A 27,829-nucleotide genomic window follows, 5' to 3' on the forward strand; every position below is an offset into this window, starting at 1 on the left:
CCTCCCGAGTGCTGGGATTAAAGGCGTGTGCCACCACCACTCAGCTAACACATGGTTTAATAGAGGGAAAGGCCTGGTGTGTAGAGTCACCAAGGCTGAAAAAAAGGATCGTTTGAGCCCAGGAGCCCTGACTGCTTAAAAGAGCAAGGTCTCATGGAAAAAAAAAAAACTAAGCAAAAACAGAAAGCAAGGGCACCTTAGATACAAAACTCAGAATGGAGGGGCCGAGAAGTGGAAAGCAGGGGATGTAAGGGGAGCTTGTATACTGAGTGTGTTAGTTCTGAGGTTTGTTTGTTTATTTATTTATTTATTTATTTTCGAGACAGGATTTCTCTGTATATAACTCTGACTTCCTGGAACTCACTTTGTAGACCAGGCTGGCCTTGAACTCACTGAGATCCGTCTGCCTCCGTCTCCTGGGATTAAAGGTGTGCGCCACCCAGTACTATTTAGCTTTAATTTTTAAAAGGTTTATTTGATGTGTATACCTGTTTGTGGCTGCACATTTGTGTACCATGTGCCTGCATGCCTGGTGCTGGCAAAGGCCAGAAGAAGGTGTCAGAACCCCAGAAACTGGAGTTATAGACTGTTGTGAGTCACCTCGTGAGTGCTGGGAACTGAACTCGGATCCTCTGCAGGAGCAATAGGTTCTCTTAACCCAAGCCATCAGCCCAGCTCCCATATTTAGCGTTTGTGTCTCACTCTAGCGCAGGCTTGCCTGCATCTCATCGAGTAGTGAAACTGAAGCAGGCTTCCCAGGCTTCATAATCTGGTCTCAAAGCCTTCGGTGTGGCTGGTTAGTAACTGTGGACTTCTCCAGCGGTCTCAGGTGCTACCTCTGACTCTGCGACCTCACGGCTCTGCGTGACCCACGAATGACCCAGCTCCAGTGTGCAGCGCCTGCCTTTCCTCAGGGTGTGGCTCCTTCCTTCCAGCCAGTGACCACGGATGAGTTTACTGCACAGGCGCAGCGTCTGCACCCACCCTCGCGCGCGTCCCGTTCCGCGCGTCCCGCCCCGCGAGCCCTCACCGCCGTTTGCCGGGCTCCCCCTGGCGGCGCCGCTCCACCTCGTCACCCCCGGTTCTAGCCCCGCCGGACCAGGCGCCCATGATCCCGGAGCTCCGCGGACCCCGGGCCGCGTCATCTGCGAGCTCTCCAGGCGCTTGGTCCCCGCTGGCCACAGCGGGATGGGCCTGAGTCCGACCGCCAGCGGGGAGTACGGGATCCGCCTCTCCAGGGTCCCATGGCCGCGCCCCAAGTCCATCTCGAGAACCTCCAGTACCGGCTCAAGTGACACCCAATCTGCAACTGGACAGTTAGCCGTACCCCACTCAGGTCTGCCCCGAAAATGGGGTCTTTCCCTCGAAGCCTTTCTGGGTGGTTCTTGCCCCAGCGAGTCGCCCCCTGTCAGAAATGGTTTGGCAGTTATTTTGCCTCTAGACAGCCTGCACCCTTTGTCCCCTCCAAGTTTTATGGAGGGCAAAGCAGGAGCCGGGCACAGTTCTAATTCTTTTTTTTTTTATTTATATTTTTTTGTTTCTTTTTTTTCATTTTATTTTTATTATTATTATTTTTTTTTTACTGTATTTTTGGAGACAAGGTCTTTCTTGCTATGCAGCCCTGGATGGCCTGGAATTCAGGCTGGCCTGGAACTCACAGTGATTTGCCTACCTGGGCCTGCAGAGTGTTGGGATTAGAGGCATTCACCACCACACCTGGCTTTAGGCACCATTCTAAAGCAAAACACCCAGTCCACTTTTGGCTTGAGTTGGTCTTTCATGGGGTTCACTTCTTCCCGCACAGAAGGCAGTTGTGTATTAAATCACACCCCTTCCCTCCTGAATTAGAGTCAGTGAGATCTCAAGCACTACTGGTCCAGCTCCTGCCGAAGCGGCTCAGGCAAAGCTTCAAGTTAGAACAGGCCAGAAGCGGGTAAGATTTTTTTTTTTTTTGAGACGTTGGTTTTAGATGTTAGTTCTGTAGAACAAATACTCCCCCAGGTGGTTTCTGCTTGAATCAGCCAAAAGCCAACGAGTAGCGCCGGGTAAAACTGAACTAGGTTGCAGACCTGATGATGGCTGTTGTCATACCGTGTTGAAGTTTTACCCACAAGGCCACTCTGCAGACTCTTGGAACTTGAGTGGGTTTGTAGGTGCACAAACGAATGAAAAATTCAGGAGACTTGTGCTTGGGCATTAGGTTGGGGTGAGAAGAGGAGGTGTGAGAATTTTTGCACTGTATCCTAATCTCTTACTATCTTCCCTTCTATGAAAATCGGCGTGCAAGTATCACTTGCTGATAAACGTTTGAAAAGAATAATGAACAAGTTAGGAAAGCTGATCGGAGGGGAGGGAGAATGAAGAATTTATCTGGGAATAAGTGCAAAGTACAGTGCACAAGGTGGAAACCGAGAGTGTGTTCCAAGGGCACGGGCTAGCAGTATGTAGAGCTGAAAAGAGGAGAATGGAAATTGCTGAGAATTGATCGTCTTTGCCCTCAGATTTAATAAATAACAGCGGTGTTTAAGGACCAGCAGGAAGGGTGGGTAGGGCCAGTCCAGACTGAACTGTTGCTGGGCTGGTGTCCCCGAGAAGCTCTCTGTGGAATTTCTCAGGATAGCTCATGCCAGCAGTTCATGGCAGCTCTCCCTCCTGCTACATTTTGTCTGAATTTGAGACCAGGGACTCTGAAGGTGACACCTCTCACCTACACATCCAGTCTCTAACAATTGTCAGAAAAGCAGGGGCTGTACTGCACGAAAGCAAATGTCTTCAGGGAGTCAAGTTTGCAGGTGTGTGAGGGATGTCTCTTTCAGTGACAAAGCTGGAAGGTGTCTTGAAAGCACAGATCTGAAGTGATTGGTCACACAGACTTTCCAACAGCCGTGGAATAACGTTTGTTGACGATGTGATTGCAAAATCGTTTCTAGAGAGAAGTCGGTAATTAACGTGGAGATCACACCCAGCAAGAAGAGAACAGAGTTGGTTCCAACGCCCAAGTTGGAGATGGAAGGCAAGCTGAAACATCCAGCGGCCGAGGTGCGTATCCCAAGAACTGATGGAACGAGTGTTTTACTCTCTGGGTGACTGCGTATTGTAATTTACTCTAGCCGTGTCTAATAAATATCTACACTGACTTGAGATGCTGTTATGCATGTTCATGTAGCTTTCCTGAGGTATATTTAGCCATATTTAATTTCCAGATGTTTAAAATATGCAGCTAGACACTTTTTGATATTGTTAGAGCTGAAAAGAGAAGAGAAAAATGACAGTTCCGGGGAAGGAGCTGATATGAGATTATTCCTCAGAAGACCCTTATTAGGAGAGGGAGCCTCACAACACGGGACGGGGCAGCATCAGGCCTTGTAGTGAGAGAGCCTCAGGGGAGACTGAGTATCTTAGCAGCATGGTGGGGCCTTGGAGGCAGAGGGAGTGTTAGCTCTTAGCTCTTCAAATTCTGAGACCAATGAGGGCTTTCTGACTCTGATAGGTTTTAGAAGTATGCTTGTGTGCTTGTAGGGGACAGGCTTCATATCGTTTGATCTGTCCTGGCCTTGTCACTGTACCCAAGGGCGTGGTGGCAGGCATCAGGTAAAAACATGGCTTTATTCTGCAGCTCCAGAGGATAGGGATGGTGGAGGGCTTCAAGGCCACAGAGCGGCATGCTTTCTTATCAACTCTGTATCAGAAAGGGAGAGTTGGGGGGTCATGGTCTGGCAGAGAGAGAGAAAGGAAGGAGAGAGAGAGAGAGAGAGAGAGAGAGAGAGAGAGAGAGAAGGAGAGAGCAAGAAAAAGAGGAGAGAGAGGAGGGAGAGAGAGGGGGAAAGAGTAAAAAGAGAAGCAGAGAGGGAGAAAATGAGAGGGAGGGAGAGAGAGAGAGAGAGAGAAAGAGAGAGAGAGAGAGAGAGAGAGAGAGAGAGAGAGAGAGAGAGAACTCACATGCACCAGCAAGGGAGTCTGTGATCTCACAAATACATGTATACAGTGTGAAGCTCTTGCCACAGTTGAGACAGCATGTCCATCAAACATGATTTAAAAAACGCCCGTTTGTAATCCCTTCCCATCACCAGCATGCCTCTATCTCCGAGCAGCAGCCAGTCTGCCTTCTGCCAGCTATAGATTAGTCTGCATTTTCTAGAGACTTGGCAATACGGTCATAGTGCATATACTTAATTTTAAACATTTTATTACATGTATGTATGTATGTATGCATGAATTTACTGTGTGTGGGGATACGGACTCCTGTGGGGGAGAGAAAACAACTTGAAGAAGCTGGTTCTCTCCTTCTGCCACGTGGATTCCAGATCAAACTCAGCTTGTCGGGCTTGGTGGCGCTGTCCTTTACCCACCGAGTGATTTTTCTAGTTCTCTAGCAGTGGTTAGTGAGGTGTTCAGGGTCTGCTGGAGACTCCAGCTGTAACAGTTACTACTGGCTTTCACAATGACCTTGTAATCTTGTTCACTTAAATGATCCCTTTAGCAGAAGAATAATCCTAATAACCACAGGTTTTGCTTTCTCATTACATAACAGAAAGTGTCTGTTGAGTGTGTAGATCAGTTATTTAGGGCTATAGAAATGTCAGCCAATCTTTCATTTTCACAGGACTAATGCCTGTGTCTTTAGTGTTACAACCAAAGAGAATTCCAGGCTCTCCTTAAAGGTTCTTCTCAGAGGGCACTGAAAACAGTTCTGTCAGGTGCTTCCAAGGACTGATGTATAGAGAACGGGATGAGTTGGTAATCGTTATGAATCTTCTTCATGCCTTCGTATTGCACAAGACAAACGTTCTCAGCTGAGCGCTTACCATCAGCTTTGTTTTTCAGTAAGTTTTATGGGGCAGAAAGTTGGTGCCGCCTCCGTAGTTGCAGGGTGGTCATTGCTTTTAACATTTAACTGAAAAAGTTACCAAGACGTGTGCTTTGAAGGCAAGTTCCAGTATTTGAGGTGACGACAGGAACAAATGTCAGGACCTTGTAATTCCATATGACGAGCAAACTGGGATCAGAGTAGAGCAAAGCTAGGCGGCACTGGGCAGCGTGGCCAGGACCCCACAGCCTGGCTTCTCTGCAGTGCTTTGCCCAAGAGTCCAAAAGTCCTCAGAGTCTTCCATGCCCCTTAGCAGAACAGGAAGGAAAACAAAGGCCTGCAACCACTCCATAAGCTGTATGGCCACCAGCTCCCCATGCAGGCCTTGTATGACGTTCACACACAGTTTCACTCAGGATCCTATGTTCAGAGAGTTGTGCCAGAGACTGCTGTGACCTATCACTTCAAACCCCGTTTTCATCTGACCATGAGTCTGTGTCCCCAAGGTGTCTTTGATGGGATGCTTGTCACCTGTTCCCAGTGTCACTTAACCCTTCCAGGTCTTTGTGTCTCCATTCTTCCCCAGGTCACCCATCATTTAAATCTGAGTTCTGTGGCTTTTGCTGTGCTGGCTTACCTATTGCTTATACAGCAGGGGTGAATTAATGCCCAGAGAGAAGAGGAAACAAATGCAAATGGTGTCCTAGCATGTGAGGTACACCAGCTTCTTTGCTTTTTCCTTTTAAAAATTTATCTCTGCTCTTCAAAGAATTTTAATTTTAATTGCTCTCTCAAGAATTTAATACATGTATACAATGTCTTTTGGTAATACCCACATTTTTTTTTTTAAAAGCACTGAATCCAGTTAGTACTGCTGGTCTGTGCACATGTGTAGATCCAACCGTGGAAGCGTGGGCAACTTGCTGGGGGCCACATTCCTGACAGATGCTTGCTGGGGGGAAGGCTAACCAGCTCTTTTCCTGAAATGAAGTCTTGAGATTTGCTGGATGTAGACGTAGTCCCGCCTCTACCCCGATCTTTTCATTCCCTGTTTCCGTGTATCTGCTCCCTGTTTATCCCCTGCTCACTCTGCTGGTCTCTGTAGAGTCCTCATGATTGTCTGCCTCCAGCGAACCTAAGTTTTTTTTTTTTCCTTAGGGCTTTTGTCATAGATTTCCAGGACTGTCCCTCTCTGCTCTTGTAAACATAGCGTACCTGTGCTCCTATAGTATAGATGTGTGCGTCCCCCCCAACATTCACACGTTGAAGTCCTAACCCCCAGTGTGGTTGTTAAAGAGGGTTAAGGTTAAATGAGGTCATGAGGTGAGGTTCTGAGCAGCCATAATTAGGGTGTTTTTTTTTTTTTTTTTGGAAGAAATCCCAGGGAGCCTTCTTTCTCTTTACCCTCATCCTCTGTGAGAGCGCACATAGGGAAAGTCATGTGGGCACAGGTGAAGTGGTAGCTACTGTAAGCTGAAAGAAGGGATCTCAGAATGACACCTGCTTGCTGCACCTTGAGTGTGGACTCATGGTCTGGAGAACTCTGAAGACGTTAACATGTGCCAAGGCACCCTGTCAGTGGAGTTGGGTCATGTCAGCTTGAGCAGACAAATGCAAAGCGCACACACAGCTCTTTCCTTGAGATAGATCCTCGTCGCTCCGTCTGGAGTCAGGGCACTGGCCTAGCCTAGTGAGCTCCCCAGAACGTCACCCTTCCACATTGTCCCCACACTCCTGGGCCTAGCTTGACTAGTGTACCTTGCACAGCAGCCCAGGCTGCCCTAGCCAAAGCTTTCTTGGTTACGACTGAGTTGGGATCACTCCTGTCCCTCCAATCAAAACTCAGCGCTGAGTGTCTGAAGGACTGAACTACCAACATCTCATACTTGATCTGAAATCAACCGAACTCCCACCCAAGAGAGGCAGGCTTGACTCTTATCAGACACGTAACTAACAAAAGAAGCCCACAAGTCCAGGTCACATGAGAAACAGTATGAAAGGCCAAGACAATGTGCCCTCTCCTGCCCACATCCTCTGGTCCTGTAGAAATGCCCCCCCCCCATGAGAATTACTGAGATGAACCCCAGGGCACAGAATTCAAAAGAGCAGTCAGGAGCGTGATCAAAGAATTCAACGAGTTTAAAGAAGACACTAACACCTCTGTGAACTTGAAGATCATAGGAATAAACTCCCGAGTGATGCCCAGGAAAAAAAAAATACACAAACTCATGACTGAATGAAACAAAGACAACTCAGGATCTAAAAACTGAATTCATAAAGAGAGAAACATACCAAAGAGAACTCAAGCTGAAATGAAGATTTGATGGAAAAGCTGAAGGCCCTACCCCCTCCCACTGTGCCTTTGATTCCAAACCCTCCTGCTAGCACGTCCAGGACCCCTTGGCTGGTGACTGACGTCCTCTGTTGTCTCCATCTCTCTGCCAGAGCCTCACAGCCAGGCCTTTCAGGCCTGCTGCTGTCTTTCCTTCTGGGAAAGGCCCGCTTGAGTGCCTCGCCTTGTCTGCCCACCACCCTGTCTCTGGTTCCTTACCTTCCATCTCCTGTATAAGAAAGGTCTTCACCTTCACCCACCTGCTGAAGTGATCTCCAGATTGTCCCACAACTTCCTTCTTCTTGCCTTTGAGAGCTCAATCCGCATCTTGTGTGAGATTGCTCCCGACTGAACATGTGACCCAGAATAGCTGGTCACTGTCTGCTGTATCACTCTGTCAGTGGGATGGCAAAAGCTTTTTATGATTGCTATTACGTAAACATCAAGGAGGATTCATCATAGGAGCCGGGCAGCTCTGCACTCTTTGGCTTATATGTGTGTGCTGTTCGTGCATGCTTGTATACACAGGAACACTGTCTTGTTCCAGGGACGGTGTCACTGCCGGCACTATACAGAAGTTCCTGTCTATGCTCTTTCCTACCAGGTTTCTAACAGGAGGGCAGCCTATACACACAGGTATGTGGGCAAGGGTGACTTGTGTCCCAGCTGGCGTAGAACAAGGAGGTACAAGATTTCATCGTAGACCTCAGAATACAAGAAATGCAAGGTTTAGAAGTTGTTTGTTTCTAGCATTTTTCCCCATTTAATATTTTGGGACCACAGTGGATGGCTGTAGATAGTTGAAACCGCAGAAGGTAACGTGAGGACAAGAGAGGACTTCTCATATGCAAATTCCTTTGTGTCCCGTCAAATGCTTCAGCCTCCAGGTTTTATTACTGAGGTGTCACCTTGGTTAGGGGGAGGGTGTGGAGCATGGTCCCATCATTCCCATAAATACACACGCACAGGTTTGGCCTCAGAGGGAATAAGAGGTTTTTCTGGAGTCCAGTATGTGAGATCCTGGTATGGAAACACAGACTCAGGCTCCTCACACACTGTGTTCTACTGAGGGAGGAAGAGCTTACATGAGGTTTTATTAGTTGCCAAACAAAGAAAAGAATGCATTTCCCAGATAGTGGTAGGGCCCTTGGGCAAGCAGTTACAGCAAAGCTGGGAACACTCTCCAGCAGGTTTCAGATGCCATCTGGTGACAGTCTTGCCTTTGGATCGGGGAAGGCTAGTGTTCTGTTAAGAGGACATGGTGAGATTTTGACAAAAGGATGTTAGGTCAGACACAGCGCTGGGCAGTGGATAGCTTTCAAAGGGACTGAAAATATCCCAAGGTAACTTGATTCTAATTTACATTCTAAGGCTCCATAACCATGAAGTTTCCTCATTTGGCCTTATAGAATCCTTAACACAGATGCAGCTCCCCCCTCTCTCCCACACTCCCGCCCACATCCTCCATCTCTCTGTCTGTCTCTTTTGGAAGCTTCCTCTCACAGTCCTGAGTGATGGTTTTTTTTCTCTCAGGCGCCCATGGCTGTTCTGGTGTCTGGTCACAGACCACTGAAGAGTCGGCGTGCCTTCCATTCGGCTCCTCTACAGTCGAAAGTGACACCCCTACTCTGGTCTGGCTCTCACCACCTGCCCCAGGCAGGAACAAACTTTCCACCCACGTCCTTGCTCTATGCCTACTTGATTTATGGTGCTTTCAGGGTCTGGGCACCTTACAGATGACTGATTTTTCTCTTTGGGTGCCTGTTTCTGGGAGAAGGGCCAGATCTGGGCTGCATCCTATAAAGGAAATAAACAGCAGATGGCTGAAGGGGCTTGAAAGTACAGTGGATTCCTGAGTGGGGTGGAGGCAAAGTCAGGGTAAGAAACTGAACACTGGAGTGTTGGTTGGTGTTGGAGGCCACTGGAAGGTAGATGTGAGTGCCTGCTTTTCACAAAAAACTGGGGAATGAGAGAATACGGAGAGGGGATGATGGGACCTTGCATTCAGCGTGAATAACTCCAGATGACTCTCAAGTCTGTGTGAATGCCGTTTAGTTTTCTACTTTGCTAGACTGTCCAGCGACAAATTTGCAAATGAGAGCATCTCCCCCAAGCTCAAGCAAACTTCTTATTGGTTGATGAGCATGAGGGCTTCCTTGCCTGTATCTATGTGCGCCACACGCACGCAGCGCCTGTCTAGGCCAGAGGAGTATGTTAGACACCCTGAACTGGAGCTGCAGGTAGTTGTCAGCTGCCACGGGAATGCTGGGAATCAAGCCTGGGTCTTCCGGAAGGATAGGGAGTGCGCTGAACCACCAAGCTGTGCTGTTGGCATCTGGGCATCTGTTCCAGGAAAGGTCTTTTGGGGTCCTTACTGCTTGCTGCCATGGTAGTATGTCACCAATGCGAATGCAACAGTCTGGTTGCCTGGAAAGTTGTGGTGTTTTTGTCGGCAGGGAAGTGGGTTCCTAGAGAGAGCATCTGTGGCACCCACTGGCTCAATCGTCTGGATAGAGGGGAGGGGAAGTGTCATTGGGCGGGACTCTCAGATCCTCAGGTCTGCTTGGGTACAGTGTTATTGAGCCGGTGGGTGGTTCAGAGGTGATACCATAGCTTACCTGGGGAGGTGGTGGGGGTGGTGCCCCACACCACCGTCATCAGCCTCCTACCTGATCAGGGCCAGAGACAGCAGAGGTTGATTGTGTTGGCCTCCCATGCCTGTCTATATATGTGCTCATTCTTCATCTGTTGGTGACATGGTGGCCTCTTCCCTCCGTTCTCCTTTTATTGTTCCCTCCTCTCCCCTCCCCTTCTTCCACTGACTTCTTACCCCCTCTCTGTCTTCCACTTCTTCCCCCTCTTCTTCCTCTTTCCTGTACAGTGCCAAGACTTAGATTTAATGGCCTTTAGGCCATTAATGTGTTATCAATGAAAATGGGCCCAAAGTGTCTTCTGTATTACACACACACACACACACACACACACACACACACACACACACACACGGGCATGGCCTTAGTATATATATGTCCACTCAAGTACATTGCATCCAATAAGTTCTCCTCTTACTTATGTGCAAAGCGAAAAATAGAAAAATCCATGAGTTAACAACTTGTATAGGATTAAAAGCAATTCAACTCTTCACCTGCATATGCATGTGAAAGTTTTGAACTCGTGTTGATTCTTTTAAAAGATGAATATAAAAATATTAGAAATCTATACTTCCTTACTGACATTTAAAAACACTGTAGTCTGGGCTAGAAAGATGGCTCAGGGGCTGAGAGCACTTGCTCTTATAGAGGACCCAGGTTCATTTTCCAGAGCCCATACTGGGTGACTCACAACTGCCTGTAACACTCTAATTGCAGGAGACCCAGGTCCTCTTCTGGCCTCTCCACACCTCCGGATCATCTCGTACTCACTGTTCTCACAGCCAGTCACTCTTATTCACTTCTCACGCTCCTCACTTCATACCCCCTTGCTCCCTTCGTATACCACACCCTCCTGAGCTTTAGGAAGGGCTTACATCTGCACATCTCTCTTTCTGTCCTAGAACCAAGGAAAATGAAATCCATTTATGTGTGCGGTTTATTATATTTTTTATTTTCGAGATTATAATATCATCGCATCATTTCCTCCTTCTCTTTCCTCCCTTAAACCCTTCCATGTACTGCTCCTGCTCTTTCAAACTCATGGCCTCTTTTTCTTTAATTCTTGTTATAGAGATGTATAGATATTCATTCATAAATATATAAACACAATCTGCTTAGTCTGTATAATGTTACTTGTATGTACGTTTTCAGGGCTGACCATTTGGTACTGCATAGCGAATTCTCTTGGGTGCTCTTCCCTGGGGAAGATGTGTTCTCTCTATCGCAACATTCCTCAGTTGCTGTAGTTCTTTGTCTGGGCTGAGGTTTCTGGGGTTTCCCCCTTCCGCGTTAGTTTGTCTATTGCTGCCCTCTTTGTTCAGGTCCTATTTAAGCAGCCATGTTGGTGAGACTTTATGATTCTGAGCATCAGGTGCAGGACCTGTGTTGTAGATTTGTCTGTTGGGACAGGGCTCTACAACTCTACATTTTAATCAGTGTGGTTTCCTTCTGTTGAAAAGATAACTTTCCTCAGTGACGGATGAGAACACTTATCTGTGGGTATAATTATATTTAGAATGTGGTTAGTGATTATACTGGTTTAGCAAATTGGCAGTTGTAGGGTTGCATTGAAGATTTGACTTGAAAGCCTCCTCCCTGAAAAGGATTTTTTTTATGGTACCAGAAGGCACCACACAAGCTTTTAAATGAGGGAAGCCACCAGCAGTCCTAATCAGCTGTGATGCCTATGAGCCATGGAAATGTGCATCATATGATAATCCTAGGGGTCTAATAGTGGCTGGCACACATACCTTGGAGGTAACCAACAACTCTTGTTGTAGGAAGAGGTAGCTTGTTTGTTCCCGGCTGCTCAGCTCCAAAATAACTACACAGAAACTGTATTAATTAAATCACTGCTTGGCCCATTAGCTCTAGCTTCTTATTGGCTAACTCTTACATCTTAATTTAACCCATTTCTAGTAATCTGTGTATTGCCACGTGGCTATGGCTAACTGGGTAAAGTTCCATTCGGCTCCAGTGGGGCTACACAACTTCTCTCTGGCTCTGCCTCCTTTCTCCCAGCATTCAGTTTAGTTTTCCCTGCCTAGCTCTGCTCTACCCTATCACAGGTCCAAAATAACTTCTTTATTAACTAATGGTATTCACAGTATACAGAGGGGAATCCCACATCAAACTCTGTAATTGGACTTAAGGGGAGGTCATGGATCTTGAAATCCATTTTTATTGGATCTTTTTAAAAAAATTTCCCCTTTTATTAAAAATAGGTTCTTTTCTCATATACTCTATCCTGATTACAATTTTCCTTCCCTCTGCTCTTCCCAGTTCCTCCCCACCTTCCCTCCCGTCTGGATCCACTCCCTTTTGATCTCTCATTAGAAAAGAACAGTCTTCTAAGGGATATAGAATATCAAAATAACAAAATATAACAGAATAAAATATAGTAAGATAAAACAAATCCCCCAAACCTATCACATGGAAAGTTGGACAAGGCAAACCAACAAAAGGAAAACAACTCCAAGAGAAGGCACGGAAGCAGAGACCCATTCTTTCCCACACTCAGGAGGCCAATAAAAACACTAAACCGAAAGTAATAATACACACGCAGAGGAAGAACCTGTTCAGCATGCTGGAATGTGGACGTCCCAGCCTTGATGCAGGGGAGGAGCTTGGTCCTGCCTCAGCTTGGTGTGCCATGCTTTGTAGATACCCATGGGAGGACTGCCTTTCTGAACACACACACACACACACACACACACACACACACACACACACACACACACACACACTTGGTGCAGGCCTGTTTGTTGTTGGCCCTGTGCTGGCTGCTTCAGTCTCTGTGAGTTCATTTGATCTTTGCTCAGCTGATTTAGGGGGGCTCGTTTTCCTGTTGTCTTCCATACCCTCTGGCTCTTACCTGCTTTCTTCCTCTTTCATGAGGTTCCCTGAGCTCGGAGGGGAGGAATTTGATGGAGACCTTGAAATCCATTTTTAAGTTTACTACGGAGTCGGCTTTCTGGATTTGAAGCCTGGTTTGGGCTGCCCTCTAGTGGCCAGTCACTTGTCATAGCGTTCCCCCCTTCAGTCAGAAAAGGAGAGCTGGCTCTGTTAGGAACTGTAGCATGATTAATAAAAACCCAGAGACAGATATTGGGGTTCAGCCTGAAGGTCAGAAAAGCAAGTCATCCAGCCACTGGCTCTTTCCTCTACCTCAGAATGAGACTGTGTCCTAGAGCTTTTTCCTTTCGTCTTATGTTCCTCTCTAGGGCTGGGATTAAAGGCATGGACCACTACCTCCCACCTCCCACCGTTTCTCTGGCAAACTAGTGTGGCCACTGGGATTAAAGGTGTGTGTTACCACTGCCTGGTCTGTAGGCCAGCTTTAGTTACTAAAATACAAATGAAATATCCTTTTAAGGAACTGACTGGCATAGACTGTCTGGGACTTGCTAGCTCTTTGTATTCTTCGGCTTCAGTTCCTTTGGTGAAGTATTGTGGTATAGCCTGTGTGCCTTGTGCTAGAAAAAGGGATTCTTCCAGTGAGTGGGGTTTGTGGAACAGATGCCCAGGTCTCGGCTCATCCTCTTCCCACAAAGCCAAAGCTCGGAGGAACTGCCCAGATGGTGTGTTAAAGGCCCTGAAAATCTGACTGAAAGCTTGCGACACACGGTGGGCATTTCTTTTTCATTAAAAAAGTCATCGATTTTATTTTATGTGTATGGTTGTTTTGCCTGCTTGTAAGTCTGTGTACCTGGTATTGAGGTCAGAAAAGGGCACTGGATCCCCTGAAACTGGAGTTATGGATGGTCATGAGTATCTGTGTGAGTGCTGGGAGTTGAAGCTGGGTTCTCTGCAAGTACAAGTGTTCTTACTACTGAGCCATCTCTCCAGCATGTGAACAAAGTATGATTAATAAAAGATGTTATTTTTATGTATATGATTGTCTGCATGTGTGTCTATGCCCTCGTAAGTGCTTCATGCCCAGGGATGCCAGAAGAGGGAACTGGAGTTATAGACAGTTGTGGGCCACCATGTGGATGCTGGGAACTGAACCTGGATCTTTGAAAGAGCACTGAGTGCTCTTAATTGCTGAGCCATCTCTCTAGCTCTCACACTGAGGAATATGAAAATTCAGGATGGACTCTGGATCTCGGACCCTCTGAAAGGACAGTGAAGTCTGTTGTGCTTCAGAGTGCCCTGGCTGGCTGGGGTCACTAGAGGGTCTGTTGACTGTGGCAGCAGAGGGAGCACAATGTGGGCAATTCTGCTGCCAGTGGTGCTGCCGAAGGTAATGGTTATATCAGTGGCACAGAAGCACGGCCCAGGGTTACAGTACTGACTGGGGTAAGTAATAGCCAAACTAACCAACCAGAACTGTACTGTGAGGGATAGCTGAAGAGGACCTTGAGAAGGCCACATCTCGGCTGCGCTGGAAGGTGTGTGCAAGGCTGGCCACGCATTCGGGGGACCCAGGACCCTGGTGAGTCAACAGTAGGGCAGAAGCTGACACAGACCTAAGCACCTTTGTAACTGAGTGAATTCTCCAAGTCATGCAGAGACACATCCAGAAGACAAAGCTTTTCTGGCTTAAGGTGTGGCCACAGTCATGGGTGGACCATTGGGTGATGCTGAGCTCAGAAGTCAGGCCTAACAGAAACAAAATGCTGGGGAGAAGAAGTCTTAAGTAGATACAGAAATGGTCTGTGTGGGTTACTAGACAATCAGTAACCGCCTATAGCCCTAGGTGAGGAGGAGAATCAGAATCCAGAAAAGTGTCAGATGCCCTGGAATTGGGGCTGCAGTTGGGAGTCACCTGATGTGGGTGTTGGGAACCAAATCCAGGTCCTCTGCTAGAAGATGGCTGAGCATCTTTCCAGCTCCTCTGTCTGAATTCTTGTTCTGGTAAAGCAGTGGTTGAGAAACTTACATATTTGTGATAAGGAGCATGTTGAATTATCGTGGGTTGATAAATACCAGGCTAGCTGCAAGATAGACCAATTATATTTTCCTTTATTATATGGGGTGAACTCACGAAACAGGAATGAGAAGTCCAAGCTCAGCTGTGTAGCGTGGGAACCACAGAGAGAGAGAGAGACAGAGAGAGAACCCTGGGTCGCCAGGTGCTTTTCTTCAGGTCCCAGAAAGCCACACCCTAACTTGGTCTCATCCCTTAAAGTTCATTGGCTGACAGAGATTTCTCATCACCTTTCCCTTTTGTCTAAATAAGAGAGTTCCAAACCCAATACAAAGCTATATATATTAGGAACAGATATCAAGTATAAAATTAGGGTTACAGCCAACATAAACAATATTAAGCAAGGAACATATGCTAAATGTTTAATAAACATTCTATTCTAAAGAGTCTAAGTCTTGTATTGGAAATGGATTGGCTAAATCATAAGAGGAAGGTAACTAGGACTATTTAATCTTCAGCCCCATTGAAGGCCTGAGAAGGGAGATAATATTACTTGAGTAGGCAGGAAGTACAATCAAGCAGCTTCCAAAGTAAGCAATAGATGACAGAGACAACTGGCTACCTGAGCAATCACCCAAAGTCTCGTTTGCAATGTTGAAGCAACCAATTTTGGCTAGGGCCTAGTATAACTGACAGACCATTTTCAGAGGCAGAAAAATTTCCAGAACCGTCTTACCCTGTCTTGGCAAGGTTTGGCAGTCCTTTTCCTTTGTCCTGCTTGTCCAGTCCGGACACCATGTACTTTGTCAGTGATTGATGCATGGGCAGTTCCCTGCCCAAAGGCCAATTGTGCCAAGAGGAAAACAGATTCCAAGTGGAGTGTCTTCAGTGCTCAACATTCTCTCAGAAATATTTCGGGGCTGAGCAGCTGGGAACAAACAGGCAGACTCCTACAACAGGAGCTGTGTGGACAGGAACATCTGGTAGCTCACACCTCTCTTGACTCTGACTTCCTATCTGGGCAGCAGCGAGCAAGCCTCTCTCCCAGGACCACTCCCTGATACACTTAGGGGATAGGGAGGCCGTCCAGGAAAAAGAGCTTAGGTTAGAAATCTTATGTTGAAGTAGCCATCAATCTGCTTACAGGAAGGGCAGTTCAGGCACCCTCTCCACTATTGCTTAGATTCTTAGCTGCGCTCATCCTGATGGATTCCTGGGGATTTCCCGGGTGCCAAATTTCTTGCTAACCCCATAATGGCTCCCTTATCAAGATATCTCTTTCCTTGCTCCCCCTCTCTGTCTTTCCCCCAACTCTACCTTCCTGATCCCTCATGTTTTCTCCTCTCCTCCCTCCCCTTCTTTCTTCTGTTTCCTCTCCCCCCATGTTCCCAGTTTACTCAGGGGATCTTGTCTATTTCTCCTTTCTAGGGGGATCCATATATGTATCTCTTAGGGTCCCTGTTTCCTGGCTTCTCTGGGGTTGTGGACTGTAGGCTGGTTACCTGTCATCATAGAACCTTCATCCAGTAACTCATGGAAGCAGATGCAGAGATCCACAGCTAAGCACCAGGCCAGGCTCCTAGAGTTCAGTCACAGAGAGCGAGGAGCGATATTATGAGCAAAGGTGTCAAGATCATGATGGGGAAACCCACAGAAACAGATGGCCCGAGCTAGTGGGAGCTCACTGACTCTGGACTGACAGCTGGGGAGCCTGTCTGGGATTGAATTAGGCCCTCTGAATGTTTTGTGACAGTTGTGTGACTTGGGAAGTTTGTGGGGCCTCTGGTCGTGGAACCAACATTTATCCCTAGTGTTCAAACTGGCTTTTTAGAGCCCATTCCCTATGGAGGGATACCTTGCTCAGCCTAGATACAGAGAGGAGGGCCTTGGTCCTTCCTCAAGTGACTTTGTTGCCGTGGGAGGCCTTACCCTCTCTGAGGAATGGATGGGAGCAGGCTAGGAAGAAGGTGGAGGGAGCGGGAGGAGGGGAGAGAGAGGAAACTGGGATTGATATGTAAAATAAAAAAGATTGTTTCTTTAAAAGAAATCTTATGTTTAAGAGCTTGTTACTGGACTAGAAAGGATAAAGGAATTTTGGTGATTGCAGCAGGAAATCAATTACTGGGCACACACTGGGGTACATGTGTGTTATGTGTACATGGAACCGCAGGTATTTGTGTAATGTCAGCAGGCACACATATGCTGCACGCATGTGTGCATATACGCACGCACACATGCAATACACACACGCGTGCACACACACTTGTATTCGCTCATCTGCCCAATTGCCCTTCACCTTCCTTTGCACATTTCCCCAGACACACCAGTGAACATTCTTAATAATTTCTCTGCCTCCACTGTTATGAACTGTTCCAGACTGATCTGCATTCTTAATGCCCAGAACAGCGATAGTTGGCATGGATTAAGTGACCAATGCATATTTTTACTTCTATTATTAATTTTTTTGATATTCTGAGATGGTCTCTCTATGTAACCCCAGCTATCCTGGAATTCACTATGCCAGTACTTCTCAACTTTCCTCATGCTTCAAACCTTAATGTAGATCCTCATGTTGGAGTGACCCCCAACCATAAAATTATTTCTGTTGGTATCTCATAACTTTAATTTTGCTATGGTTATGAATTGCAGTGTAAATATCTGATATGCAGAGGGTCTTAGGCAACCCCTGTGAAAGGATCATTTGACCCCCAAAGGGTCACGATCCACAGGTTGAGAACAACTGAACTCTGTACACCAGGCTGGCCTTGAACTCACAGGGTTCCACCTGCCTTTGCCTCCTGAATGCTGGGATTAAAGACATGTATCACCACACCCAACTTGTATTATTTTTAATACAAGTTTATTTGGTGGTGTTCATGTGTATGTGTATGTATATGTTCATGTGCATGTGCGTGTGCGTGTGTGTGTGTGTGTGTGTGTCTGTATGCCACAGTGCTTATGTGAAGATCAGAGGACAAACGTGTGGGAGTTTGTTCTCTCCTTTCACTGTATGTGTTCTGGGGATTGAGCGCAGGTCATGTGACTTGGGGACAAGTGCCTTAACTCGATGAGCCACCTCACTGGCCTCTAATAAATAATTTTTAATGACCTGGATGCTCCTCATGTTTTTTTTATTTTTGATACAGGGTTTCTTTGCATTGCCTTGGATGTCCTAGAACTAGCTCTAGACCTAGACCAGGCTGGCTCCAGACTCACAGAGATCCGCCTGCCTCTGCTTTCTGAATGCTGGGATGAAAGGCGTGTGCCACCACTGCCCCTTATATTTGTAATGTTGTTCTTACGCTTCATGGATATGTTCATTCTCTTCCTGAAGCGCGCACGCACACATGCACCCATATTTATACACACACACAATCCCTGTTGGCCTCCAATGCTTTCACATGCTCATATATACACTCACAATTCACACACACACACTCACACACACACCACTCCACCCCCTATAGTTGCACACTCACAGGTCACACGTATTTACCCTCACACCTACTCACACACATATAGACACCCAGACACACTCACACATATACCCATCCGCACACAAACACACACAGAAACACACACAGACCTTGTCAGGTGAGCATTCTTTCTCCTCTGGGCCTCTTTGAGAGACAGTGCATCAGCAGGCAGGAGCCACACTGTAGGTTGAACTGGAGGAGTTTTAAGTATTATGAAACTGATGAAAGTTTTGTCTGTGAATTGTGAGGACTGTAGGGCCTCTCAGGACTGAGGGAACGTCCTCAGGGAAGGACACACTTTTGGGGGAGGTTCAGACTTTGTTGGAGAGTTGTGATTGCTGTAGTAAGGCTGCTTGTTTGTTCCTGGCCGCTCAGCCCCGAAATAACCACACAGAAACTGTACTAATTAAATCACTGCTTGGCCCATTAGCTCTAGCTTCTTATTGGCTAAGTCTTACCTATTAATTTACCCATCTTCATTATTTTATACTTTACCACGAGGCTCGTGGCCTACTGGCAAGGTTTCAGCATGTCTGTCTCTGGCAACAGCTCCATGACTTCTCCTCTGACTCTGCCTTCCTTCTCTCAGCATTCAGTTTAGTTTTCCCCACCTAGCTCTGTTCTACCCTATCAGGCCAAGCCAGTTTCTTTATTAACCAACGGTATTCACAGTATACAGAGGGGAATCCCACACCATGTGATTGAAGTCATCTGATAACAGGTTCCCTGGTGATTCTGCTAGTGAGCCACCTAGGGTGACTTGCAGAGGGAATCAGACTTGTCAGTAAGGGTGGCAGGCCTTTAGTCACTGGTCATGACATCAGGCATGCTGCAGAGAGCTCTGGCCCAGGCCAGGACTGCAAGGTGGATGGTGCTGAGGACTCTGAGCCAAGGCAGAACTTTATGCACCCCAGTAGTGACCAGCATCCTGCCTGTCCACCCCTAACGCGGCACAAGGCTCCTTCCTCTTGCAGTGATTCTCCAGCACCCACTACTTTGAAAGCCTAATATGCTCGCTCCCAAGGAGAAGTGTTAGGAGTTACAGCACGTGCCACAGGGACTGCAGGGAATGCGTTGGTGCATTCAGAGCTGAGAGTCCACACACTGATCACCGACTCAGACAACCTGGTATCATGTCAGGGAAGGGGACATCTTGGTCTTCTGGTGAAGAGGGTTCAAGTTGGATTTCTGTCAAGCGATGGGCCACAGTGAGGTGACCTACATACAGGCTGAGCTGTGGCTCTGGAGTTCTCTGGACACATTCAGTTTATCTCTCTCTTTCTTCCTATCATAGGACAAACCAAGACCCAGACCCGGAGACCTCATTGAGATTTTTCGAATTGGCTATGAACATTGGGCCATCTACGTAGAAGATGACTGTGTGGTTCACCTGGCTCCCCCAAGTAAGAGTGGACATGCTATTGAGATACTGCTATGGACGTTAGCAAAACCAACAGAAGGCTAGTCAATCACTGTGGTACTCAGTCGTTGCCTTTTAGCACCAAACATTCCTGGACATTTATTTATTAGTAAGCACACGTGTCCAGCATTAAGAATGACAGGGGTGTAGAGTGTCACTAAAGTCCCTTCGACCTCTGTTTCTGATGACAATCATTTAGCATCCTTCCTCATGTTTCTAAAGACACCGCGGAGGGCAGAAGCTCACGTCGCTTGTTTCCTACTTTTCCTAACTGCCGCTTCCTGCTTCCTTGCCATCTTTTGTCGCCTTCCTGCCTTTGTCTTCCTGCTGTTCCAGTGTGCTCTAGGCTGCCTTACCTAAATGTTTACCTGGTCCTTATTTCATGTCCTACGATTTTGACTGGGCGTGGGGCTCATTAAAGCGAAGTGGAGATTTGGTGAGGGACCAGATGGTGAAAACAGGGGGAAATTACAGAGGAATATGAAATAACTTACAATTGAACGTGGTCTGGAACCATTGTTCACAGTGGCCGCCTTGCTCTTGCTGGCTCAAAATGGAATCACAGAAGGGCACTGCCAAGGTCTTTGATTTTCAGCTTTGATTCCTGTGAGCTTTCCCTTGGGCTCCAACCCTGACCTTGGCAGGACCTTCCTGCAGAGCAGGGTCCTTTTCCTCTTCTCTTTTCAACCCCATCCACTTCCTGTCTCCATTCTCTGTCTAGGAGCCGGATCAAAGAGGCAAGGGGAAGGATCTGGGAGGAGCTGAGGGAGGAGAAAGAAGGTGGTCAAAATACATTGTATGAAATCTTCAAAGGATAAGTAAAAACACTAAAGCATGGTATAAAAAAAGCCATCTCCACCTTTTCCTGCAGCCTGTGTCCAGACACCCTGCTTGTATAGCTAAAGAGATGGTTAGCAGTGGCTCCCTCCCCGACTAGCTCCTTCTCTAAGGTCAATTCTGTCATCTCTGTGCCTGTTCATGCTGACAGTGGTCCCATAATGCTCTTTCCTCTGTGGTCACTGCAGGGGCAAAGTAGGGATGTTAATGGAGGTAAAATAATTTTTGTAAAATTAGTAGATTTTCTTGGGACACATAGGAATAGACTAAGGGACTTTTTAATTTTTTAAATTATTTTATTGTTTTTGCTCTTGGAAATCTTAGAGACACATGTACTGTCCAGGTGGCTCCTGTGGAGAAATAGCCTTTTAAAATGTCCTGTCCTTAATTGATACAATAATCGTAGATGTTTGTGAGATACAGTATGATTCAGAGTGCTTTGCGATGTGCAATGACCTCACACAGGTGGTTAGCATATCCATTTCATCTAATGTTTTTTTTCTTTGTATGTGTAAGTGCATATAATGGTTTCTGTGTGTATGCATGTTTTCTTGCACTCACATGTGGAGGCCTGAAATGTCATCATTGTAAATGTAGGCAGAGTTTTTCTTTTGTCCTGATTGTCTGATCCCAAATAAACACATAGAAGCTTATATTAATTACAAAATGCTTGACCAATAGCTCAGTCTTATTAAAAACTAGCTCTTATATTTAAATTAACCCATTTCTATTAATCTATATATTTCCATGTGGCTCATGGCTTTACCTGTCCTCTAGTGTAGGCAGAGGTTGCTTGTTTGTTTCCTGGCTGTCCAGGCCTAAAATAATTACACAGAAACTGTATTAATTGCAACACTGCTTGGCCAATAGCTTATGCATATTTCTAGCTAACTCTTATATCTTAAATTAACCCATTTCTATTAATTAGTGTATCGCCATGTGGTTGTGGCCTAACGGTAATGTTCCGTCTGTCTCCTGAGGTGGCTACATGGCATCTTGTTGACTCCACCTACTCTCTCTCTACATCTCTGTTTGGATTTTCTGCCTGGCTTTACTCCGTTAAGCCATTGGCCAAAAGCTACTCCTTTACTAATCAATGACAATAAAACATAATCACAGCATACAGAGGGGAACCCACATTACTCTAACATCTTGCTTCTTGGGCAGCTCACTGGCATCTCTCTCAACTCTGCCCTCCTCATCCCAGTCCTCAGTTTGTCCACATAACTTTATCCTGCCTTGCTATAGGCCAAACATCTTTATTATTAACCAATGAGAGTAATACATATTCACAGCATAAGAAGGATTACCCTACAGCACACCATGCCAACAGACTTTGATATCAGGGTCTTTCTTGATCACTCTCTAGCTGGACCTTACAGCTTACCAATTTTGGGGTCTTCATTTCTCCCTCCCAAGGATTGGGGTTACAGATGGCCTCCATTCTTGCCAGGCTTTCCCATGTGTTCTGAGGATATGAACTTTTTTCTTCATGCTTGTGGGCAAATGCTTTATCCACTAAGCAGCTCCCAGCCCTATCATTTCTTTTTGATGAGAATACTGAAAATCATCTCTTGTAGGTGGTATTTAATGTCTACCCATGTGGCCTCAGACAGGTTCCTGATGCTCTTGGAGTTTCTATGTCTTCTAAACACTGAGTGTGAGAGAATGTAGCACCTTTAAATGTTTTTTTTCCCGAAGCTTCTAAGTCCCTCCTTGGTGGTAACAAACACCAATGGCTCTGAGTGGATGGTGGTAGAGCAGGCACCAGAGACCCACATACGTGACTTCGCTATTCCCTTGCAGAGGAAGGCATGTTATGGAACCACTGTTATCATGCACACGACAGAGCCTTACCCAGGGGTGACACAGAGGGTGGAGATTACTGACATCTGCTTGGGAAACAAGACTCAGCTTCTAAGACAGGGTCAAGCCAGTGCAGTCTAGTCCAGGGCTGTGTGATAAAGCATTTTCAGAGTTACTAACGAGAGATTCTTCTGTAGGTGAACAGAGCATGTAACTCAGGTGAGATTTCTTGGGTGGGGCCTGCCTCAGTTGGTATTGTGCTTCCTGCACAAGCAAGAGATTCTGAGTACAGATCCCCAGCGCTCATGAAAAATCTGTTTATGGCAGAGACAGGTGATTCCCAGAGCCCATTGGCCAGCCTGTCTAGCCAACAAGTGAGCTCTAGGAGAGCTGGAGAGTGATTAAGGAAGATAATTGACCCTGCCTTCTGGCCTCCACACAGGCATCCACACCAGCATACGTGTGCACACCCTCCCACCCACATGTGCACCCCCTCCAGTCATCCCCAAGAAAAGCATCTTTCAGGAAATTTGGTCCTCTATGGTACATTTAATCCAATTTCTTCTCCTCTGCCATGCTTTAAATTGGTGGTTTGATTAAGAACTTCATGGGAAGCGGCTTACGAAAGGTCTTGCGTATCCTGACCCCTTACTCCTCGGGGCTTTCCTTTTGTCCTTGCTCCCCAGGTGAGGAGTTTGCGGTGGGCAGCATCACTTCTATCTTCAGCAACCGTGCTGTGGTGAAGTACAGCCGACTGGAGGACGTGCTGCATGGCTGCTCTTGGAAGATCAACAACAAGCTGGATGGGACATACCTGCCCCTCCCCGTGGACAAGATCATCCAGCGCACAAAAAACATGATCAACAAGATAGTGCAGTATAGCCTGATTGAGGGGAACTGTGAGCACTTTGTCAACAACCTTAGATACGGTGTGCCCAGGAGCCAACAGGTGCGTTCCGAGTGCCCCCAGTGGCTCCTCACTGTGCTTTGTTGGACTACCTTTGGAGCTAGGCATAGGTGTGCCGTCTTCCAGCTCTTGTCTCATCACCTGCCTAGCTCAGACAGGCCAGTGGTAACAGACGACGTACAACACATGTGAAAGAGCCCGGAAGCCCAAATATCTGTAACAATTTAAGCTGCTCTCACTAACAGTTGACCTTTACGATATGAGCAGAGGGAATGTGCAGCTCCTTTTAGATATGTAAAATAATTTAAAAAAAAACCCAAGGGTTAAAGGGGGGACATCATTTTCTGGTTTTTGCTTCGCCTGTGATTTTTATCTTCCCTGCACAGAGTGGGTCAAATCTTCCTGTTATTTGCCTCTTAGAGCATGCTCCCTTCCCTCTGTCTACTTTGTTTTCCTGCATCCTCCTCTCCACTCTGTATCCTCGACTTGCCTGGGCTCTGTTCTTGTGAGACTTTGTGCTAGGAGCTTGGCGGACTGTAGTATGAAGGATCTCCCATCCCATGAGCAGTTGCCTGCAAATACAGGGCACACCAAGAGGTCCTCTGAAGTCCTGTGTGCCCAGGAGCCATGGGGTTGAGCTAAGTGTGAATACCGATTCACGTGCAGTTGTGCCCAGGTGAGTTTCCCTCCCTGGCTTTCAGAGTCCCTTTTTGAATGAGGGCCTCAGTGGCTTCAGCCTCTCCTATGGAGAGACCCTTGCATCATGCACTACTCTGGAGGCCGATCCTATGTCGAATGGCTCCTGGGGAAGAAAAAGGCCAGAGGGTCCATGACCAGGGGAAAGGGAGCCTGCCTTGCCTTGGGTGCCTGTCTTCGGATGTCTCCTTTGCTGAGTCTCTGGAAACTTTAGGGATGTTGAGGATGCAGGATAGCATAAGTGGTCCCCTCCTAGAGGAAAAGACTCTAGGACGGCTGGGTCCTGAAGGAGATGGGAGGGGTAGGAGCAGAGGTGGGGGCCAGCCTGAGATTGGTACCCACTGTCCCATGAACCACTGTGCTTTTCAGGTGGAGCATGCCCTGGTGGAGGGAGCGAAGGCTGCAGGTGCTGTCATCTCTGCAGTGGTGGATAGCATAAGACCCAAGTCTATAACTGCTTGAAGCTGCTGCGGATTCCGAGCGCAGGAAGGGCCACTGACAGTGGCAGAGCAAACGTGCGCCTTTCTTCCCGTTCGCCTTCCTCGCTCAGTGGCCCTGTTTAAGAAGACTGTGAGTGTCTGGGAGACTGGAGTTGGCTCAGTAACCCCCTCCGACATCTGTCCACTCCAGCACACGCAGCAGTGGTGTAGACCCGCACACGCTCAGCGGGGGAGGAACTGGTAACGGGTTGTGAATCTTGCTATGTGCCAGGCACTGTTGGGGCTAATTTCATGCATTTGTTTAATCTTATGCCCTTGTTTCTAAGGCCAAGTTCATTCTGTGGCAGTGGGAAATCATCAGAAACATTCTGGAAACTCCTTTCGAACATTTTCAGAAATAAAGACCTCTCCCCAGGGGTTCTTTCTAGTGTCCTCAGATGTCTCTACCGTCTTCTGCTTATCCCAGTCCTGGAATAAGTGTTAGAGCCATTGTGCCGTTTGGGGGAGGGAAGGGAACACCAAGGAAAGCTGTTGCCCACTATTTAGAGACAATTGTGCCTTAATCTGACTGGGGAGGTGGCTCAGTGGTTAAGTGCACTTGCTGCTCCTGTAGAGGTCCTCAGTTTGGTTCCCAGCACCATGGTGGTGGCTCACAACACCTTCTAACTCTTCCTCCTGCCTCTGTGTGCACCAGCACATGCCCACACACAGACACAAATTCATTCACATGCTTAAAAATTAAAAGAATTAATTACATATTATATATCATCTCTTTAACAACCTCAGCTACCTTCTCAGCACCATCCTAGACACTCTCCTGTCCAAACATGCCCTCTGTCAAACAAACTAGTCCGTAATGTTTCAGTTCATCTTCACTAAGGTTCTCAGGATGTGGGCAGGATGAAGCCAGATCCTTGTCCCAAATATGACACAAATGGTCCCCAGCTCAGTTCCTGACAGAGTCCTTGGAGCCGGCAATTTATTTATTTATTTATTTATTTATTTATTTATTTATTTATTTATTTATTTATTATAAATAATACCATTAAAAATTTCCACTTCCTCCCCTCCTCCCATTTCTCTTCTGCTCCCCCACTCACCCTCCCTTCTCCCCCTCCAGTCCTAAGAGAGGACAGAGTACCCTGCCCTGTGGGAAGTCCAAGGTCCTCCCGCCTCCATCCAGGCCTAGGAAGGTGAGCATCCAAATAGACTAGGATCCCAAAAAGCCAGTACATGCAGTAGAATCAAATCCCAGTGCCATTATCATTGGCTTCTCAGTCAGCCCCCATTGTTAGTCACGTTCAGAGAGACCGGTTTGATCCCATGCTTTTTTAGTCCCAGTCCAGCCAGCCTTGGTGAGCTCCCATTAGATCAGTCACACTGTCTTAGTGGGTGGACGAACCCCTTGCAGTCCTGACTTCCTTGCTCATCTTCTCCCTCCTTCTGCTCTTCAACTGGACCTTGGAACTCAGTCCAGTGCTCTGATGTGGGTCTCTGTCTCTATCTCCATCCACCGCCAGACGAAGTTTCAATGGTGATATTCAAGATATTCATCAGTGTGGCCATGGGACAAGGTCAGTTCAGGAACCCTCTCCTCTACTGCCCAAGGACCTAGCTGGGGACATCCCCATGGACACTTGGGAACCCCTCTAGAGCCAAGTCTCTTGCCAATCCTAAAATGGCTCCCTTAATTAAGATATCTTCTTCCCGGCTCCCATATCCGCCTTCCTCCATCTCAACCATCCCACTCCCCCAAGCTCTCCCCAATCCTCCCCTTCTCCCTTCTCTCTCCCCCTCCTCCCACCCCACCCCCATGCTCCCAACTTTTGCTGGAGCCGGGCATTTTTTTCTCAGCATTCTCGTCTTCTATGATCCCATCAGAACTGATCACTAAGCTCTGCTTCCAGCCTCTAAGGATTTTCTAACCCCAAATTCCAACTCCCACATTCTTGCTGTAAAACACTTCAAAAGATGGGAAGAGCCACATGGCGAGGTTTATCACAGCAGGGAGCCCACTCTTGGTACCGATTTCTGTCTTAGAGCCTGTTCTTGTTGCTTTGCTAAAATACTCAGACAAGAACAACTCAACAAAAGCGATTGTGAACTTAATTATTTGACAGTCCCAGGTCACGATCCTCCAGGGCAAGGAAGCACGTGTGAGGAACTCGAGGGAGCCGGGCACGTTATGTCTACAGTCAGAATAGAAGAACAGTGAATGGGTGCACGGCTGCCGCTCAGTCCCCCTTCATTTGTCCAGTCCAGAGCTGGCCTGTAGAATGGTGCTGGCCTCATTCAGGGTGGATCGTCCTGAACTCAGTGAACAGCATCCCTTCCAGCCATGCTCAGAGACCCATCTCCAGGTGATTCTAATTTTGTCAAGTTGTCAGTTGACCCCGACCATCACATGTGTCAACTTTGTTCCTCACAATTTAAAAATCTTCAGTTTAAAGCATAACCAATGATACTATTAAAAGCTTATAATTAATAATTGTCAGAAAAATTGAAATTTCCATTCTGACTGATTTCAGATGAATATTCGAAACATGTAAGTCCACTGATCTCCACTGTGCGAATGAAATAGTGATTTTGATGGAAGATCTGAAATTGTTCCTGTGGATTTTACTCTGTGGAGAGCTGAAGTCGCCCAGAAAAGCTGGAGATGGTTTCTCCCATGGCTCTGGAAGTGCCTGGAAAACATGGAGGACTTGGACAGCATGCATCCGCAAGACAGAGCCCTCAGTGTGTTCCAGAGAGCTTTTGGGCTGCTTGCTCAGGGGCCTTTCTCCTGTCGGAAGGGAACAGACACAATGGAACACTTTGGTGTTTGTCCTCCATCCCTTTCTCAGCAACCCAAACTTGATACCTCAGGAGCCCGGGCTTGTTTCTTTCCCATCAGCCTGTGTACTGTACATGGCCACCGTGGACACTGGTGAGGCAAGCCCTCACTTCTGCGCATCATGACCAACAAGAAGCCAGTCCCCACGCTTCCCTAACACCCGGAAGACCAGCTGGGCTCCCAGTAGTTCTCCTGTTAGTCTCTTACTCATGGTTGTGTCTGTGTCGGGACTTCCTTCGAAACAGAAGCTAAGCACCAGGCCTCTGCAAGCACACCGCCTTTAGCTTTAAACACGGTCACGTTTTAGTGGACTCCTTAACGATGCTGAACTCTTGGAACACATTGATGTCTGATAAGCAAACAGGGATTTCGTCAATTTAAAAACAGCTCTCCTACCATAAAGTGTTTAGTGACTCTAATAAGTGAACTCGTCCACCTCTTGCTCACTGATCTGGCTCTCTTGTGTGAACTCCACAGGCAAAGCGCATCATCAATTATGTTCCCTCATCTATTAAAATGAACACATTTTGAGAGTGTGCCAAATTCCACGTGCTAGCTACTTTTGTATTTGTCAACCTATAAGCAGTGGTTCAGGGCACCGGGGTGCCAGACCACTGACATTCTGAGTCGGGAGGATGAAGACACAAGGGGCCATAGACCGCTTTCTGGACAGCAGTCCCTTCTACTTCCAAGCTGTCTGTAAGGCCATGAGCTCTGGGATTCACACCTCACACCTTCAAGACGAGGA

General features: G+C 47.1%; 1 protein-coding gene across 3 annotated transcripts; it reads left to right on the forward strand.

Moving 5' to 3' along the window:
- The first annotated feature begins 850 nt into the window (after nucleotides 1–850).
- Plaat5 (phospholipase A and acyltransferase 5) lies at nucleotides 851–27,829 on the forward strand. Of its 3 annotated transcripts, XR_007590785.1 has the most exons (7): nucleotides 855–1,336; nucleotides 1,849–1,933; nucleotides 2,931–3,039; nucleotides 19,434–19,542; nucleotides 22,889–23,151; nucleotides 24,175–24,375; nucleotides 26,774–27,829. XR_007590785.1 is itself a non-coding variant. In XM_050136521.1 (6 exons), exons 1-6 carry the CDS (start codon nucleotides 949–951, stop codon nucleotides 24,265–24,267), a joined length of 1,047 nt encoding a protein of 348 aa, XP_049992478.1. In that variant the 5' UTR covers nucleotides 855–948; the 3' UTR covers nucleotides 24,268–24,730. The 3 variants fall into 3 exon arrangements, 2 of the variants coding, with proteins under 2 accessions (XP_049992476.1, XP_049992478.1); XM_050136521.1 differs by lacking the exon at nucleotides 26,774–27,829 and having other exon boundaries at nucleotides 24,175–24,730; XM_050136519.1 differs by lacking the exon at nucleotides 26,774–27,829 and having other exon boundaries at nucleotides 851–1,336; nucleotides 22,889–24,730.

This window comes from Alexandromys fortis, unplaced genomic scaffold (genome assembly GCF_014885135.2).
Source record: "Alexandromys fortis isolate MF-2015 unplaced genomic scaffold, M_Fortis_MF-2015_v1.1 scaffold_3, whole genome shotgun sequence".
In the NCBI taxonomy this organism is placed as follows: Eukaryota; Metazoa; Chordata; class Mammalia; order Rodentia; family Cricetidae; genus Alexandromys; species Alexandromys fortis.